The sequence below is a fragment of the Dreissena polymorpha genome, chromosome 5 (assembly GCF_020536995.1).
Source record: "Dreissena polymorpha isolate Duluth1 chromosome 5, UMN_Dpol_1.0, whole genome shotgun sequence".
Lineage (NCBI taxonomy): Eukaryota > Metazoa > Mollusca > Bivalvia > Myida > Dreissenidae > Dreissena > Dreissena polymorpha.
Genome location: NC_068359.1, coordinates 45,040,088 through 45,058,267, shown reverse-complemented (window position 1 = coordinate 45,058,267; position 18,180 = coordinate 45,040,088). Strand labels below are relative to the sequence as shown.

At 35.5% G+C, this 18,180-nt stretch overlaps 2 protein-coding genes across 7 annotated transcripts in view; one reads left to right on the top strand and one right to left on the bottom strand.

Moving 5' to 3' along the window:
• Positions 1–18,180, top strand: part of LOC127880500 (pleckstrin homology domain-containing family G member 7-like) — a 335,878-nt gene that overhangs the window by 271,622 nt on the left and 46,076 nt on the right. For all 6 annotated transcript variants that reach the window (XM_052427798.1, XM_052427796.1, XM_052427801.1 and 3 more), the window contains one exon: positions 16,895–16,974. In XM_052427798.1, coding sequence (XP_052283758.1) covers positions 16,895–16,974 — 80 coding nt within the window. The remainder of the gene's footprint in view (positions 1–16,894; positions 16,975–18,180) is intronic.
• On the bottom strand, positions 6,897–10,850 carry LOC127880517 (uncharacterized). Its single transcript, XM_052427829.1, has 3 exons — positions 10,711–10,850; positions 8,778–9,871; positions 6,897–7,083 (listed from the first exon to the last, which is right to left on the bottom strand). The coding sequence occupies exon 2, from the start codon at positions 9,860–9,862 to the stop codon at positions 8,792–8,794; it is 1,071 nt and encodes a 356-aa protein (XP_052283789.1). The 5' UTR covers positions 9,863–9,871; positions 10,711–10,850; the 3' UTR covers positions 6,897–7,083; positions 8,778–8,791.

Here is an 18,180-nt window from a genome sequence, read left to right as displayed (position 1 = left end):
TTTTGAGTGGTGAAAGGTCAAGGTCATCCTACAAGGTCAAAGGTCAGATATTTGGGTGGTGGCATTGTGTTTCACAAACACAGTTCTTGTTTTATGTATACCAGAATTTTATAATTTTATCTATTGAATAAAATGAACTGATTAAAACACATTAAAAAAAATACTAGAAAAAGAAATTTGGCCTCTTTATATTGCCTCAGAAGGCATAATAGTATCTGTTAATTACATATTAGTTAGTGTAGTGGATATGTTTTTTGCTTAATGATTGACAGGTTCTTAGTGCATATGAACTAATTAATCAAAGCAAACAGTAATGGACAATAAAACCCCTTTTGGCGGAAACTTAGTGTAGTGCAATTAACGAGACCATTTGCAATTAATGCATTGAATACAAAGTTGCAGAAAGGTGTTGAAAAGTGTTGTTAATAAATGTATCACTACTACTGCAGAAAAACCACTCTTGCTACTGCCCTAAATAGTGGGGCCATGCAGGGAACTGCCCCTGCAGCTATCATTATGATACCTATGACAGAGGAAGGTTTATTAAACCTAAATCTATTGCATGTCTTATTTTTTGTGCAAAAACATAATCAAGGGGTACTGTAAAGGTTTTTGGTAGATGTATTAAAAGTTGAAAAGTAATGGTTCCACAGTAAAATACACTTTTTGGGACTTAAACCATTTTTGGATAAAAATATTCTTGATAAAATCTGAAGTGAAATGACAGCAAACCTCTTGACTTTCTGAAAAGGTATGATGTTTGGGCATGAGCAAAAGGGTGGAGTATTTCTGGTTGTTCCCATTAAACAAATGAGGTTGTTTCCATTGCCTATGTTTAAGGATTCCATGACCATCATCAATATATGTATCATATTTATTGTTGTCATCAACATTATGGTTGATTTCTTTATTGTTGTCTTTAATATTATGGTTAATATCATTTTTTTTGTCATATCCATTTTAGTTAATTTTTTTTTTGAGCATCAAAGTCATATCCCTGGATGGTCTCAACAGTAGACAAAATATATGTATGTCTGTTTACTGCAGTCCTAATTTGTTGTGGTGGAAATGTGATTTGGTAAAATTCAACAAAATCATCGCGTAGATTGAATTGATAACAATAATCCAAACCAAAGATTCATCTATAATGTTAGTGGGAGCCATCCTTTCTTGTGGTCTCTCCTTTGACAAATTGGAGTATTGGATGGTGTTGTTCTTTTGTTAGCCACACTATCATGTAAGACATACTTGACAGATGAGTAGAAATCAATCTGTTGATAGATTATTGCTTAAGGAGATATAAGAAAATAGCAATCACTGTGTTTCCCTCATTAACCTTTTAACATATGAGCCATGCTCTGTGAAAAGGAGGTGTAATGCATGTGTGTAAAGTGTCGCCCCAGATTAGCCTGTGCAGTAATCACAGGCTTAACAGGGACGACACTTTCCGCCAAAACTGGATTTTTGCTAAGAAGATACTCTTTTTAAATGAAATATACAATTACAAGCGGAAAGTGTCGTTCCTGACTAGCCTGTGCAGACTGCACAGGCTCATCTGGGACGAAACTTTACGGACATTCATTAAAACCCGTTTTCACAGAGCGAGGGCTCAGATGTATTTGCGTATGTTTTTTTTTCCTTTCAAAGGGCTTTTGTTTGATTAATCTAAACTAGTGTAAAAATTAGAGTTTAGCATAATTATAATTATCATTGACTGCTGTAGTGTTAATGCTGTGTGTGGAAGCTTAATTTGGCTTTTATGATTACAGATTTGAAGTGTTTAATAATTATTATAACTTATATTGTAGTCCATGGCATGTATCTCTAGGTAATTTACCTTTAATTAGCTGTTTTATTTGAATTATTGCATTGTGAAAAGATAATTTATATAATAATTATAAATTTAGCTCATGAATTATTCGAAAATAAATTTGTTGAATATTCAAGAAATGTCAAAAGGCAGTTTAATATTGAATCAAGATTCAAGAATGATTCTAGAATTTTCCAGACTTTTGGAACTAGAAAATCTATCAGGAAAAAAACCCTTCTACACATGCATGGTAGAACAAACTATTAAATTCTTACCATAACTCTTGAATTATTCTACAATATATTGAGTAACAATTTGTTTTTCTAGAATATTATTTTATTGAATTTTAGAATCTAAAACCTACCTTGTTCAATTATATGTGAACATTTCAAGAAAAATTAAACATTTTTGTTATGATGGTGGATGAAGATGATGATGTTGTGGATGACGATTGTAGGAGGTTGTGCTCCTTGCTCATCGCATCTTGCAAGCTGTAACTTTCATAGCCTGGTCATGACAGATGGACCAATTGATAAAACAAGTTGGGCAACCGGCCTGACATTTTTTTTTAGCTTTATGTTTACTTATTGTAGGATAAGAGTGATTGGCTATGATCATGACAAAAATAAATCCTTTACCAAAATAGAACCGAGAATTGTCAACCCAATTAAGAGCTTATATAAATCCTTGACCAAAATAGAACCGAGAATTGTCCACCCAATAAAGAGCTTTTATAAACAGAGGTTCATGCACTGGATGGCAGGACAGGTCAGCGCAAATTAGGTAGTCTTGGAGATGACCTGTAAATAAACTATGACGTCAACACACTGGACGGCAGGATGTCATGGTTGCTAAATAAATCCTAACTTAATAAGGCTGATGGGATATCTTGACCAGACGACCCCTATTCTCCATAATTATTATTGTTGTGTAAATGGGTATTGTGTGTAATATTCAGGAAACCAATTTGCATGATAAGTTTCTGTTATTGATGGACACAAAACAACACCATGTTTAGGAAGTATAATGTCCTAGGAATAGTGGTTCTTTAATAATTCATAATTAACGACCTATTGAGTACTTCTAATTGTCGCTCGCAATTCTAGGACCTGCTGAAGTTGTATACTTAAAATAGCCCAATCATAATTGTTAACACTTGTCTTTGAAAGGATCTTTTAAAACATAAGAACACATAAATATATTCATAAAGACGCTCATATTAATTGATTTAATAAAGAATGAATCTCACTCATCTGTTTCTACCTGGCACAGGTGCATTCATTACTAGGCCACTGTCACGTAATTGTTAGTGAAGCACAGCTTTGTCTGGGTTTTTTCTATTTATGTTATATTCTATTCTTATGCTTTTCAAACACTAAGTTACAACAAGGATTGCAACAAGGATTTTGGCAGAACACATTTTTGGAGGAAGTTTTATTCAGCCTGAATCTATTGCATGTCTTCTTACACTGAGTTATGCATCAACGATTTCGACTGAACACATTTTTGGCTCTAAGTCTGGTAAATGAGCAAGCTTTTAATGTCACTCTTGCTATCCAGAAAAGTGACATGGCCAAGAAAACATTGAGAGAGAGAGAGAGAGAGAGAGAGAGAGAGAGAGAGAAAGACAAACAAGTGTGTCCTTTCTTTGGTACAGTAATTTATATTTTCCAGATAGTTGCATATTAAGATGGTTTCCTTTTTGTGGGAATAAAAATGAGATTACATCAGTGATTGGGAGGAGATGATACATTGTGTTGGTAGCATTCAAGACCTAATGAAGGAAATTGCCTATACCACTTCATACCATGTTATCTTATTGCAGTCTAATGTCAATTTGCTAGCTTACTTTGTTCCCCCGAGGTGAAAGGGGGAAATGAGGCGTATTATACATTAGTTGCTTAAATGGAATAGGGTTAGAATACCTTTTTTCTTATAACATAGTCTTCTTAATTATGAATTGTAAAGTTTGGGGTAATACTAATGTCATTAATATTCATGTGTTTCCATAATTTCTCACTATTTTTAGTTGGTCGCGTTAGCGGCCGTCTAAATTTACAGAGCATGTTTTGCAAATCAGTATGTGCTTAGCTACGCTAAGGATGGTAACTCACTATGCTAGGAAAGATTACCGCTGCCTGTCTGCACTGCAGACGAGGAATGCTTAGGAGCGTCTGCATCTACTACTGCAGTGAGTATATTTACCAGCTTGTAAGACGACATTGGCCAGTCTAGTGTTTATCATTAAAATCTGTACATATTGCCTGCTTTCAGGGAAAGGGGGCTTAATGCATGTCAAATAAGAGGAGCCTGTGCACACTGATTAGCCTGTGCAATTCGCACGAGCTAAATAAAGACGACAACAGCAAACAACTTCAGTGCCTTCAGCGCTTTGATTTATTTTTGTGATGACCACCTGCGCAGTTTGCGCAATTGACTAATTTACTGAAGATCTTTAAACATAAGTAAAAAGTCAAATGAATTGTACTCTCATGTATTAAATTAAGACTAATCTGTGAAGGAGATTTTCTTGATTTCAGTGTGTTCAGTGTTTAACTTAAAATTATTTATATTTTAAATTGACTGAAAGTTTTATGGCACCCACATAATTGTTCATTTGATTTGATTCATTTCAAGGCTTAATGTCCCACACAAACACATGCATGCACACACATTCATGAACAGGTGCATCACTATCATGAAGGGTGCATACAAATATAAATATTTTGTATCTTATATGCTATAAAACTTCCTCAAAATTATTTATATGAGGATTTTATGCCTACTAAATAGATTACTCAAGTCCCCTATTTATAATTCTCAGAGGACATGAACAAGACCAACTGTTTTAGTTCTACCACCCAGTGGGTAATACAAGACATGTGGCAGATGTAATTTCAGGAGAATAACCTCCCATTATGGAGTGTTTATGTCTGATTTGCTCTTGCCGCCTGTCAGTTATGAATCATTAGTAAACTGTGGAGGTGGTAACTGTCTCCAGAAACACAGATATTAAAAGTGGCATCACACAGTTTTGTAATAAAACTGTCATCTATATATTAAAATACTTGTTTCTTGTAAAATCTGCTTGTGGTAAGCATGATAGCTGTTTCTATATTGGAGAGAGTGTGTGTGTGTGGGCGTGTGTCAGTCTGATCTTTTTGGGGACTTGAATCCACCATTCAGCATGAAATCTTTGAATAACTCACCTTAAATGTTTACTAATGAGGCAATGTTAAATTGTGTACTTGATGAGACACTCGTCTCTCTGCCTCATAAGTCAAGGTCAACCTTAAAGGTGAAAGGTCTAATTTGGGCATAATATAGCTTTCCTTGATGGTTAATATGTCATTTATTATGCAATGTTTAAATAACTTACTTCAAAATTTAAGCTCAACATGTGGCAACAGTGTTTCACATGTAACAGCCATTTTTGATAGCTTAAAGGTCAAGGTCAAACTGTATTGTCAAAGGTCAAACATGGAAATTTAGCAGCTTGTTGAATTTAAACAAACATGAAGAATCAGGCTGTCTATGTGGCTTTCATTTTTAGTGTGAGCGTTAGCTCATGCTAAAGTGCTGAAGTAGAGAGGCAGTTTTGAAAATCAGTATGCTTTAACTACACTAGGGACGACAACTGCAGCTAGTAACAATGACCACTGCCTGTTTTTACTTAACCACTGGAACACTGTAGCAGACAGCATTTGAATAATTAATCGAGACTTACCTAGTAAGGTGAAGGTTGATTATAATTTTATCTCCTGCAATCCCCCCAAAGAGCTCATCACGAGAGATGACGCAGCCACCGCAGCAAGGAATAGCAGGCTTTAGAGTTTAATACAAAGGTCCGCGGAGGACTAATAAATTTGTCAGTGGAAATTAGGGTGGGTACCATAAGGTGGGCGTGATGAGCTCTTTGGGGGGATTGCAGGAGATAAAATTATAATCAACCTTCACCTTACTAGGTAAGTCTCGATTAATTATTCAATTTTATCTCCTGCATATCCCCCAAAGAGCCCCTCACGAGATTTTAGAGAACCGACAAATTTTGTCTATTCAATAAATATAGCAACACATTTTTTAAAATACACAGCATTTATTTCATGTATCCAACACGGCTGATTGAAATTGCATAGAAGATGGTTCTACAATAGTTTTTTGATAGAATGTTGCAAACGTTTTTGCATTTGACCACCCAGCAGTGTCTAAAATATGCTGTAAGGACAGTCCTACCAGACTCGCCTTAGAAGTGGCGGCTGATCTAGTACTGTGTGGTTTGAATACTTCATCAACACCAGCCGCTCTCATAATGTCTTTAATCCAACGACTAATGGTAGATTTTGAGGCGGTCTTGTACGGACTAGTAGTTGTTATGAATAAAAACTGACTGTTTCGAATTTCTTTAGTACGGTCCAAATATTCAACTAACGTTTTAACAACACAAACATTCATTTTACCCTCATAAGCTTTTAAATACATAGGCTTTAAATGTTTTCCCGGTCGAGATTGTTTTAACAATGTATTTGGTTGTATAGTAACCATTGTCGTATTTTTGTCAAATGAAATGTCATTCAGTTGTATTGAATGTATTGTCTGGCAGCGTTGGCCAGTAACCAACAAAAGCAGTATACACAGTTTTCTAGATAGATCTAACAATGTGGAGATCTTTAATGTATGAAGATAGTCCAAAACAACTTTAACATCCCACATATGACAATAACGTGGCAATGACGGACGACTGTTGAAACAACCCTTCATGAATCGTGATATAAGTTCATTTTCATGAATATTTATATTACTACACATGTTGAGAAAAATACTTAAAGCACTACGTGCAGTGTTTAGTGCACTATAGTTTAGTCCGTTCGTGTATAGCTGGGTAAGAAATTGTAAAACTTCATTTATATGGGGTTTAATGGGATTAGTTGATTTTTTGCAGTAAGTAAACCATTTTCTAAGATAAATGTCATATTGTTTTTTGGTACTGCTTCGCCAAGACTGAAGAATAATGTCTCTTGTTGACTTTGAAATTCCATGGCTTTTGAGGACCTTCCTGATAATCTGAAAACTGCGAGTCTCATTTTTGAAGTGGATGTACTTGCTCGGGTTTGTGTGTTAAAATTAGAATTTCCTGCGACTGTGGAAGTAGGTAACACTCTGCACATATCATTGGCACCAGGCTTGGCCACCATGGTTGAGTCGGCCATATTGGACACACGAGCACCGCTTCGGCGGCGTCTTGAGCTATTTTCTGCAGCACCCGAGGCAACAGGCTGAAAGGGGGATACATGTAGTACAATTTGTTTTCCCAAGGAAAAGTAAATGCATCTATTTTGTAAGCTCCATGATCAGGGAATCTTGAGACATATTGTGGTAATTGCTTGTTCAGTCTTGAAGCGAACAGATCAGTATCCATTGTAGGGTGCAATTTGAATATTTTATTAAAAATAGATTTTCTCAGTGACCATTCCGTGTCATCATTTTTGCAACGTGATAGTTCATCAGCATTTGTATTTTCAATGCCAGGCACATGTGCTACTGAAATATGCAGTTTTCTCTCTATACACCAAAGCCACAAGTTTCTCGCTATCTCGTGAAGTTCACTTATTCTGCCTCCAAAGTTATTGAGATATGCAACACTGCTAGTATTGTCCATGAAAATGTGGATATGAGTATTGGTATGTTCTTTGCAGAATGCTTTCACAGTGAGTTCCGCTGCTTTGAGCTCTAACACATTTATGTGTAATTCAGTTTCTGCGGAGGACCACAAGCCACCTGTTTTATTTCCAGTTGTCTTATTAAAACCACCCCAACCGTGTTTTGAAGCATCGCTGTATAAAACGATAGTTGGTGTCCCATGTGAAATCTTTTTATATGCATGTGACACATTGTCCACCCACCAGTTTAGTATCGGGATCTGTGAATTTGGTATAGTCATAAAGCTATTGTAGTTTCCACGGTGGTTTTTCAACTCTTGTTCTTTGATCCTTTCTAGAGGTTTAATGTATAAAGGTGCATATTCCACACCCGGTATAGCTGCTACTAGTTTTCCTATCAATTTGGCAAAGTGTCGAATATTTGTACGTCTTTTTGACAGTAATTGTTGACAAAGTACGCGAATTTCGTCCCTTCTTGTTTCTGTTAACCGGATTGTCATGGTGACTGAGCACAAGATGAATCCAAGGAAAATTATTTTTTGGCATGGTTCCAGAACAGATTTTTCAATGTTTATTGTTAGGCCTAAGGAATCAAATATTGCCATGGTATCAAACACATTTTTCAAACACTGTTCTTTTGTATTCCCTTGTAGGCAAGAGTCATCAATGTATGCTGTGCTTATATGGCCTTTTGTCCGTAAATTGGCGTATACTGGTTTGAGAACCTTTGAGAAAACACGTGGGCTCGAACCCAGACCCATTGGGAGGGCACAAAACTGATATTTGCAATTTTGGAAATAGAATCTTAAGTATTTCCTATCTTTTTCATGTACAGGAATAGAATAAAATGCATCTGCCAAATCAATTGATGCAAACCAACAATTTTTGCGCATAGCTGCAATAGCAGTGTGCAAAGTTTCCATTTTGAAATGAATGGTGTCAATGTATTCCAGGTTGAATGGTTTTAGATTCAGTATTATGCGAATGGCATTATTTGGTTTTGGTCTGTAGAAGATATTGGAAATAAATTCCCCCTCCTCAGGTACAGAGTCAACTTCTTCAATTATGTTAACTTGTAAAAAAGTGTTGAGCTCTGTTTGAATTTGTGTTATTTCAGATTGGTTGAATTTGTATGGTCTTGGCGTTGTTATTTGACAAGGTGATCTGTTCACTTCAAGCCTGTAACCTTGAATAGTGTTTAAAATCCATTCATCTTTAGTTATGTTCATCCAATGTTTTAGTTCTGTTTTAACTTTGCCAGCTTTGAAATTTTGTTTTGTGTTTTGCAATATGATGTTTTTAACACTTACATTTTCTCCTGTTTTTAGTTCTTCCGTATCTGTGCTTTGTTGTTGTTTTTGCCTGGAAAATACTTCCTCATCGGCTTCTTCTGGCTCTGGGGGTAGTAGCCGGTGGGATTGTTGTGTTCCCACCGGTTCCTCTGGCCTAAAAAACCCTTTTTTCCCTTTTGCCGGAAGTTTTGACCTACTGTCGGCCGCATGTTGGATGTTTGTGTCTGTGCCACGACAATCTTCGTGTTGTCAACGGCCTTGATGTTGTCTGACAGTTTATCCCCAAACAGTTTGTCTGCTGATTTTTCCAATTTGGCCAAGTGTTTGTATTTTGGGGCCATTTCTCTTTTTATCTTTTCTCGTCTGACCTCCACGTTCTTGGATATGCCATTCGTTATCAACTTGAATGCATCGGAAAGGTATGCCTTCAGCTTATTGTCGTTTGATGTCTGCAGATGATCCAGGGCCTTGATGATGGGTACAGCCGTCGACGCCAAAGTGTTGTGCATTTTTTGCAAAATGAAGTCATTGTTTCTAGTTGATGCACGTAGTTGTCGCCATAGAAATTCATCAACTTGAGGAATTTTGAGGTTTGGTATGTTTTTCGGTCTTTTGTTTCGTTCTTTGATTTCTTTGATTTTCTTTTCATCTGCATTACATTGAAGCGCTTTCTGCGATATGGACGCAATTTTCTCTGATACTTCTTCGCCTACGTCTTCATTTTCAGCTACGAAGTCATTTAAGTCTTGCCAGAAATCGTCTTCTTCAGCTTCTGGTTTTTTATTTGACAGGAATTCTTCCAATTCATCGTCAAATTCGTCATCGTCATCGGACGAGTCCATTTCTTCTGGTTCGTCGGATTGATCCTTTTTTGAGGAAGGTCCTTGGTCATCAGAATCTTGATCTGGCGTTCTTTTCCGCTTCAATTCATTGATATCCGTTCTTAAGCTTGCAATGCTCGCCGACATGTCCTTGACACTGGTAGCAATTGACGCGAATTTGCCCATATTTGCTTCAAGTTCGGCCAATATGGCATCACCCCGCGACTTTGAAGTGGACTCGCCCGTTTGCTCTGGGGCACCTGGAGGGTTTCCGTTCTCCATCGCATCAGTCTAAAGTAAATAATAAGAATGGTTCTTATGGTCTTGCATTTTGCAATTGTTGATTTTCAACAATAAGTGTGTGTATTTCGTAAATGCAGTATTATAAGTGCCATAAACGTGACCAGGTCTTAGAATCTTGTAATTGATTTTAGATCAATATGTAGCCGAAACTATAAATAGCTTATAAGTTCCCGACTGCGCATTTGGATGACGCAAGTGCCTGTTCTAAATTTAGAATTATCGAGCATATGTAAAATACGTATTGATCGAACGGGAAGTAACTCGATAATTTCCTGTGTCGCGTTGAGCGTAAGTAAAACACTTACTACTCTTTAAATGTGATTGCATGAATGGCGGACACAACATTTTGTTGATGAAATTGTCCGTTAATACTGCCGATTTTGGCAAATGTACGATATGAAACTGAATGTAAAGAAATTACTGTTGGCACTTATATTGCATATTCAGTTAAGACGTTGAAATTGAACAATGTTGTGATTTGCATTTTGCGTTATCACGAACAATAAATAATGGCGACGCCATTGTTGGTTAGGTCAGTCGTTTTTATTGCCTTTGGCGAGCACAGATTTTCTGTGAATGAGAAACTCAGTATACTGAGAACGACATGACCATATGGAAAGAAATTTAACACATGTGATTTTTTCAATAATATAATCAAGGAATAACGGATTACTTACATTGAAATCTGGCATTGTTCCCAACAATGACCAGTGTCCGGAATGGACTTTTACATGTCTTACGCTATTTTGCGGAAGACATGGATAACTACTAACATGATCTGAAAAAGATGTCATTAAACATACAAGTAAGAATATTATAATAATTACCAGTTAATTTCCTTGCACTAGATATCCTGTACGCTTAAGATTAATCAGATTTAATTTCTTATTGATTTTTGCTGCTTTCCAAGCTGCTGATAAGCCTCGTTCTGTTATTCCTTGCTGCGGTGGCTGCGTCATCTCTCGTGAGGGGCTCTTTGGGGGATATGCAGGAGATAAAATTATAAGGTTTGAGAGTTGTTCAATGGAGATTGGCCAGTCTAGTGTTTATAACAGTTTGTGCGAGGACATTTGCCAGTTAATCATTGAAAACTGTACATTATTGGCTGCTTTCAGGGAAAACAGGGCTTAATGCTGCATTCAAAGTCTGTCATGTTGGCAATATTGTTGCTCAGTAATTTAAAGAAAATAGATACAGTATTAGATACACTTAACACAACATGTACATGATTATAGGCTTGTTATTTTTAGCAAGGAAACACAATTCTAAAGATGGTTGCCAGTGCAGCAACCAATTGTGAAAAAAGAGACATATTGTTGTTATTTTGTCTAAGTTATCTCTATAAAATAAATATGAGGATAAACAGTGCACACACATCTCTACCTGTGCTTTCAGACACACTCTTTATAAATTTAAATGGGTTGCGTTCATTTCAAACTTGCAATATAAAAAGCTATAACATAATTTTGAAAACTGAACTGCGTCTAAGATTATGCAATAGCGAACACCTTCAGCGCTTTGATTTTCCATGTCATGTTTGAAGCATTGTAAGAGGTAACAGCTTGCAACTTTGTAGGTACATGTAGATTGATACATTGGAAAGAAAATGTAGTTCACAAAAATCATAACTCATATTCAGAAGACCCTATTTTAAGCGAGGCTGTTTTCAGAGAAAACCCGAGCAATTGTCATAGCTGGCGTCGTGTTAAAACCTTAACATTGCCTCTAAAATCAAAGTGCTTCCACCTACAACTTTGAAACTTCATATCTAGATGCACCTTGATGAGTTCTACATGCCACACCCATTTTGGGTCACGTAAAAGGTCAAGGTGACTGTGACCTCTAAAAAAAAATATTCTGACAAGCTTTCGCAGCCGAGCGTGGCACCAGTTATGGGGTGCTATTGTCCATATTTATAATTAATTCATACAAGTTATTTTGTGTAACATTCACAGGAAAACAATTTGAATAATAAGTTTCTGTAATTCATTTACTCATGTTTAGGAGGTATCCTTCTTAGAATGTTGTTGATAAGGACATTTTGAACACAAATGTTATTGTCACTATCCATTCAAGGGCTTGTTGAAGTTTTGTGCTTAACAACCCAATCGTTATTGTTAACACGTGTTTGAAACAATCCTCTGAAAATAAGACCACATGTAATAGATATGTAAAGATGCTGATATTAAATTATCACTTACAATTGTTTCAAATCTGTACATTTCTTTCCACGCCACATAGTCGCCCATATTTTTGTGTTGTAAAGCACAACTTTGTCTGGGTGATTCTATTTATGTTATATTCTATTCTAATTCTATCCTAACACTGAGCTATGCAACAAAGATTTCAACAGAACACATTTTTGGAGGAAGTTTTATTCAACCTGAATCTATTGCATGTCTTCTAACACTGAGCTATGCAACAAGGATTTCGACAGAACACATTTTTGGCTCAAAGTCTGGTAAATAAGCAAGCTTTTAATGTCACTCTTGCTATCCAGAATATTGGATACTGTTCTGTTGCACAGCAAATTACATTTTCAAGATTATTGCAGATTTAGATGGATCCAATTTTGCTGGCATAACAATTACGATTATATTAGTGATTGGGAGAAGGGGATACATTGTGTTGGTAGAATTCAAGACCTAATGAATGAAATTGCCTATACTACTTAACCCTTTCAATTTGTTTAGCATCTAGAAAAAAGGCCTTGGCAATCAGCGTAGACCCAGATGAGATGCTGCATGATGCGGCGTCTCATCTGGGTCTGCGCTTTTTGCTTAAGGGAATTTCTGTAAGAAATATTCTAAATATAGAAATAAATATACCAGACATCCCTAATTTTGGAAATAACTTGATCCAATTTAGAAGGACCATGGGAGAGTCCACTAGGCATAGATGGGTTAATACCATGTCGTCTTTACTGTGATCTAATGTTATTGCTAGCTTACTTTGTTAGGAATCGTAGCCTTAGGTGCATCAGAGAAATGAGGCTTACTGGTCGCTAATGGAATAGTCTTAGAATATATTTCTTCTTATAATATGCTCTTCTTGATTATAAAATATTACATTCAGGGGAATAATATTATTATACTATTGATATTAATGTGTTTCCGTAATTGACCTCATCTTCATTGTGTATGTGATGAGCAACTGCATATTTTGCTGAATACACATCTTAAGACCTTTCTTGAGGTGATTTAACCCTTTGCATGCTGGGAAATTTGTCGTCTGCTAAAATGTCTTCTGCTGAATTTCTAAAATTAGCAGTTTCTTCGATTTTTTTCAAAGAATACTATCAGAATAGCAAACAGCTTGGATCCAGATGAGACGCCACGTTCTGTGGCGTCTCATCTGGATCCAAACTGTTTGCAAAGGCCTTCAAAATCCGGTTCCCGCACTGAAAGAGTTAAGACCTTTCTTGAGGTGATTTAAGAAGCAGTCAAATGAATTTTACACTCAGAAGCTGCATCAGGAATAATCTGTTCATTTTCCTGATCACGTCAGGGTCCAAGTTTAAATTATTTTTATTGGCATTAAGAGAATTTTGAAGTTTTCCACATAAATATTCATTTTTAAACTTTAGATATGTTTGTATTTTCAATGCAGAGTAAGTCTTCGATTTCTGTAACTTATTGTAAATGTTATGATTGCGAATATTGTGTTCATTTTGAACCTGATGTATTGGGCAAAAATCCCATCTATTACATTTGAATCAGCTGTGAAACTTTGTTTGTTTTGATTCTTAGCTGTATTCAACTGTATTTCAGACATATTACTGCAGTCACTTTTACAAATCACACTTCTTAGGTGAGCTGATTTACTAGTTATAAATGCACAAACTGACAATTTGCCTTCTTAAGACTGAGTCAGAGGGAATATGGCCATAGACATACAATTTCATAATAATTCCAATTACAGGTTACGCATGCGCAATTAATTTCCTTCTATTATTACATATAAAATAGTTCAAGTTCGATATCAATTTTTACCATGATCAAGCAATGACCCACTATATCATCATACATCATTGTAAAGATAAATGCATAATCTTTTTAACAAATGGATGTCATTAAATTCTATACGTTGTAACTCAAAATATTCACCTTAGAATAGGCACACCGGTTTTGACAGCTGTGCAGGCGACCATTTTGGTCTCAAAAAGGTATGATCTACTTTCATAGCTGGGAACCATCAACAGAAAAAGTAGAGCACAAAAATGGCTTTTTTTCTTATTGCTTACAAATATACCTTCAAATTGATACAAAACATTCCATTTGCAATGTATTTTACAAATCCTATGCAGCATGCACTGAACAATGTGTGCTAAGTATCAAACTGACTGCATGACATTGTAACCCTAAAAACAGGAGTTCCGGTTTGGGGTAATGTGACCTACATGTAATGTGGCGGGGTGGGAATTGAATCCACAATCCTATAAGCCTTCAATCACTCTACCAAGTGAGCTAACGGAGCTAGCCAGCACAAAGAGCAATTCTCTTTCTCAGCAATAATGAGACAATTAATTGGATTAACTAAGAATTATAGTCATCTAAACTAATTAGCATTTGACTTTGAAAGGAAACTTGTTGATAGAAATATTACTTGAAATGTTGATAATGATTAGTCGGCTAATTTATTTTGAAATCTCATCATGCATGACAAAGTTATGAGCCGGACAAGAAATGTACGTCCCACTCAAACAAACAGAAGAAATATTGTGTATCTGACTTGTATTTTCTTAAGATAGTTGCTGCATACATATGGAAACTCCCTTGAAATTAATTAAACCTCTGTTGATTTTATGCCTTTTAAATATAATATACTGCATGCAGTCTCTGTTTTATTATTCTCAGAGGATTTTAAAAAAAAGAACAATTTGTCAGAAGAATATATAACTGTGGCAGATGTAATTTCATGAGAATAATCTCCCATTATGAAGTGTTTATGTCTGATTTGCTCTTGCCGCCTGTCAGTTATGAATCATTAGTAAACTGTGGAGGTGGTAACTGTCTCCAGAAACACAGATATTAAAAGTGGCATCACACAGTTTTGTAATAAAACTTTCATCTATACAAAAAGGTACATGACTCTTTTGCAATAATTGCACATTTAATGCACTGTGATAATATTGATACTTCTTAACTGAGCTGGGCAAAAAGGTAGAAATGTTCTTTGCATGAAACATGAAGTTTTTGTAATATTTCAGAGAATTCAATTCAATGCAATATAGAATCTTGGTTGTCATGGCATAGATTGCATTATGCAATATCTAGTGGAACCACTGTTGAAATTGTTCTATTCATGACTAAAATATACATTTTGTTCATGCATGTCATATCTATAGATATGTTCTCGCAATATTTAAGAGAAAAATAAATTCCCTTCTCTATTGAACAGTTTTAAAATTGCAGCTGTTAGCCATGATTTAAACCTTGGGATTTTTTTAGAGATTTTTATAGGAATGACTTTTAAACTAAAGTTCTTCATATTATTTTATTATTGTTCCATCTTTATCATTAGTTATTATGCCCCCCTTTGAAGAAGAGGGGGTATATTGTTTTGCTTGATGTCGTTAGACCATTTCGTTTCCGATCAAAAACTTGTCAATGAATTTACAGATTGGCTTTATACTTCACATAAGCATTGGCCTTAAACAGTAGATGACATCTATCAAAATTTGGGTCACTAGGTCAAAGGTCATGGTCACTTTCACAATAAGTTTGAAAATTGCTTCCGATCAATAACTCATCAACAAATTGACTGATTGGTTTGATACTTCGTATGTGCATTGGCCTTGGACAGTAGATGACCCCTATTGAAATTGGGGTCACTTGGTCAAAGGTCAAGGTCACTGTTACAAAAAGTGTGAAAATCGTTTCGGATAAATTATGTATCAACGAATTGACAGATTGGCTTTATACTTCCCATGTTCATTGGCCTTTTACAGTAGATGACCCCTCTTGAAGTTGGAGTCACTAGGTCAAAGGTCAAGGTCACTGTCACAATAAGCGTGAAAATCATTTCCGATCAATAACTTGTCAACAAATTGACCGATTGGTTGATCATACTTCCCATATGCATTGGACTTGAACAGTAGATGATATTGAATTTCAAAGTATAATCACAAACAATTTCACACAAAAAAGCAAAAAAGTGATGAATAAATATCATTGAGTTAGGAAATTGATTCCTAAACTGTATAATTTCTTAATTATTATGCATGAACTATGCCAAAGTTGTTAAATGTCACAAACTGGAATATATTGCCCACTTGGAATAACCTCTGCCGCTTTTAAAGGACTAAATAGATTTCAAATAGTTCATTTCTGTATTTGAGTTTTTCATCAGGCACTTTGACATTGAACCAAGCACTGGCTTCAGACCATAATTTTAATGTGACATGAAAAACACAATATTTTTTAAACGCTTTTCTGTTATAGATATATTTGTGAAAAAACAACAACACTTGTTGTGTGTGTCCCCTATTTAGGTCATAAATACAAAGGAATAATTAAAAAAAAAATCTTCTTTCCTGAAATGTCACAGCCCAGAGGTATGTTGCATGCAAAGTCATGTAAAAAATGTCCTCTTCTAAAGTTGTTTAAATCGTGCATCTGGAGTCGAAACTTGCCACCCTCATTGGTTCATTGATTTATAAATACTTTAAATGTAAATTATCGATCAATGTCAAAAATCTTCTCTGAAATCGCACGGGTCAGGTATATGGTATTGATGCACAACATTTCTACTGGTAGTTTTTCTCTGCTAAGTTTGTTCAAATCATGCCTCTGGGATCAAAACTAATAACTTTGAGAAAAAGTGATTAGAGCAACATTTATAGGTAAAATAACACTTTCAAGTTTTCACATGCTGCATTTATTGGATGAAAATGTTCACATTATGCATGATTTTTCTTTGTGTGAATCTTCAATTTGTTATAATTACATTCATCTTGTTTATCTATCTGTAATTCAAACTTCAGGTCACAATCAAAACTTTTTGTTTCAGAATTTTGGTGATGTTTCACCCACGACACTGTCACCTGACCTGTCTCCTAGCAACTCATGTGACGAGGGTGAATCTGGCAGGTATGTTTTCTTTTCTTCATCATAAACAGTGGCTCATTTACTTACCAATATGAGATGTTATTAATTAATCGCCATTCAATCTGTATTTATTACCTATCATGAGTTATGCATTTTTAGCACAAACTGCTCAAGATAAGCTTTTGTGGGCAATCTATATATCTGTCAGTGTGTGACGTCAACATTTTGCTTGTTACCACATTAGGATCCATTTTCAATCAAGCTTGAATAAACTTGATCAGAATGTTTATCATGATGTTTTCTAGGCCACTCTAAAATCTGGGTTAAGTGGGGTCAATAACCAGGTCACTAGGTCAAATCATTGAAAAACCTTGTTACAGATATAGAAGCCTCATTTATGACTCAATCTTACTAAACATCGGTCAGAATGTTTATCTAAGCCAAATGTCAAAATGAATCAAGTGGGGTAAAAATCTGGGTTACTAAAAAATCCGGTTTACTAGACTTGAAGCCACACTCATTATTCAATCGTACAAAAACCAAATAAACTCTCTTACGTTGTAATGTGTCATTTTCTATTTATGGTAAAGTCTGAATGTTTGTCTTCACCATATTTTGAACAAGTTTAAAAATAAGTCAAATGAAGTAAACAATAAGTAACAATTAAGGTCACTAGGTCAAATCTTCAACAAATGTTGTTCCTATTGAACTCAATTGTGTGCTTTAGGGCCATCATGGCTCTCTTGTTTTCATACAAAAATGTTCACCTTTTACTAATATTTGTTTGACTTAGATGACTTATTGAACATATCAATATCTAGACTTAATTAAATGGCTGAAATATTTTATTGAAATCACCAAAAAACATGTTTAATAAACTCTTATTATTGAATGCACCCCAGGCCATAGTATTTTCATCTATGGATATAATGTAATCTTAATGTCTGTGTGGCCTGGTGGATATGGTGTCCGTCTAGCAAGCAAATGTCCCGATCAGCTGTCATAGATGGGTGAGCCAGGCTGCTGGGTTGAAATTGTCTATGTCCGAACAAGTCGGAGAAATTTTAAAAGTAAAAAAAACACGCAGATCTCCTGCAAAGATACCAAGTACTGCTTCTACCCAGGCAATGGACTGGAGATCTTTTAAGTAAGCCTTATGCTTTTGATGCAATCTAGCAAAAATAAATAAGTTTAAGTGACAACCTATGCCAGATTATTTTCATTGAAATATAATGTAACCTGAATGTG

Excerpts from the sequence above, each read along its gene's own strand:
- LOC127880517 (XM_052427829.1), bottom strand. The coding sequence starts at position 9,862 with ATGGAGAACGGAAACCCTCCAGGTGCCCCAGAGCAAACGGGCGAGTCC.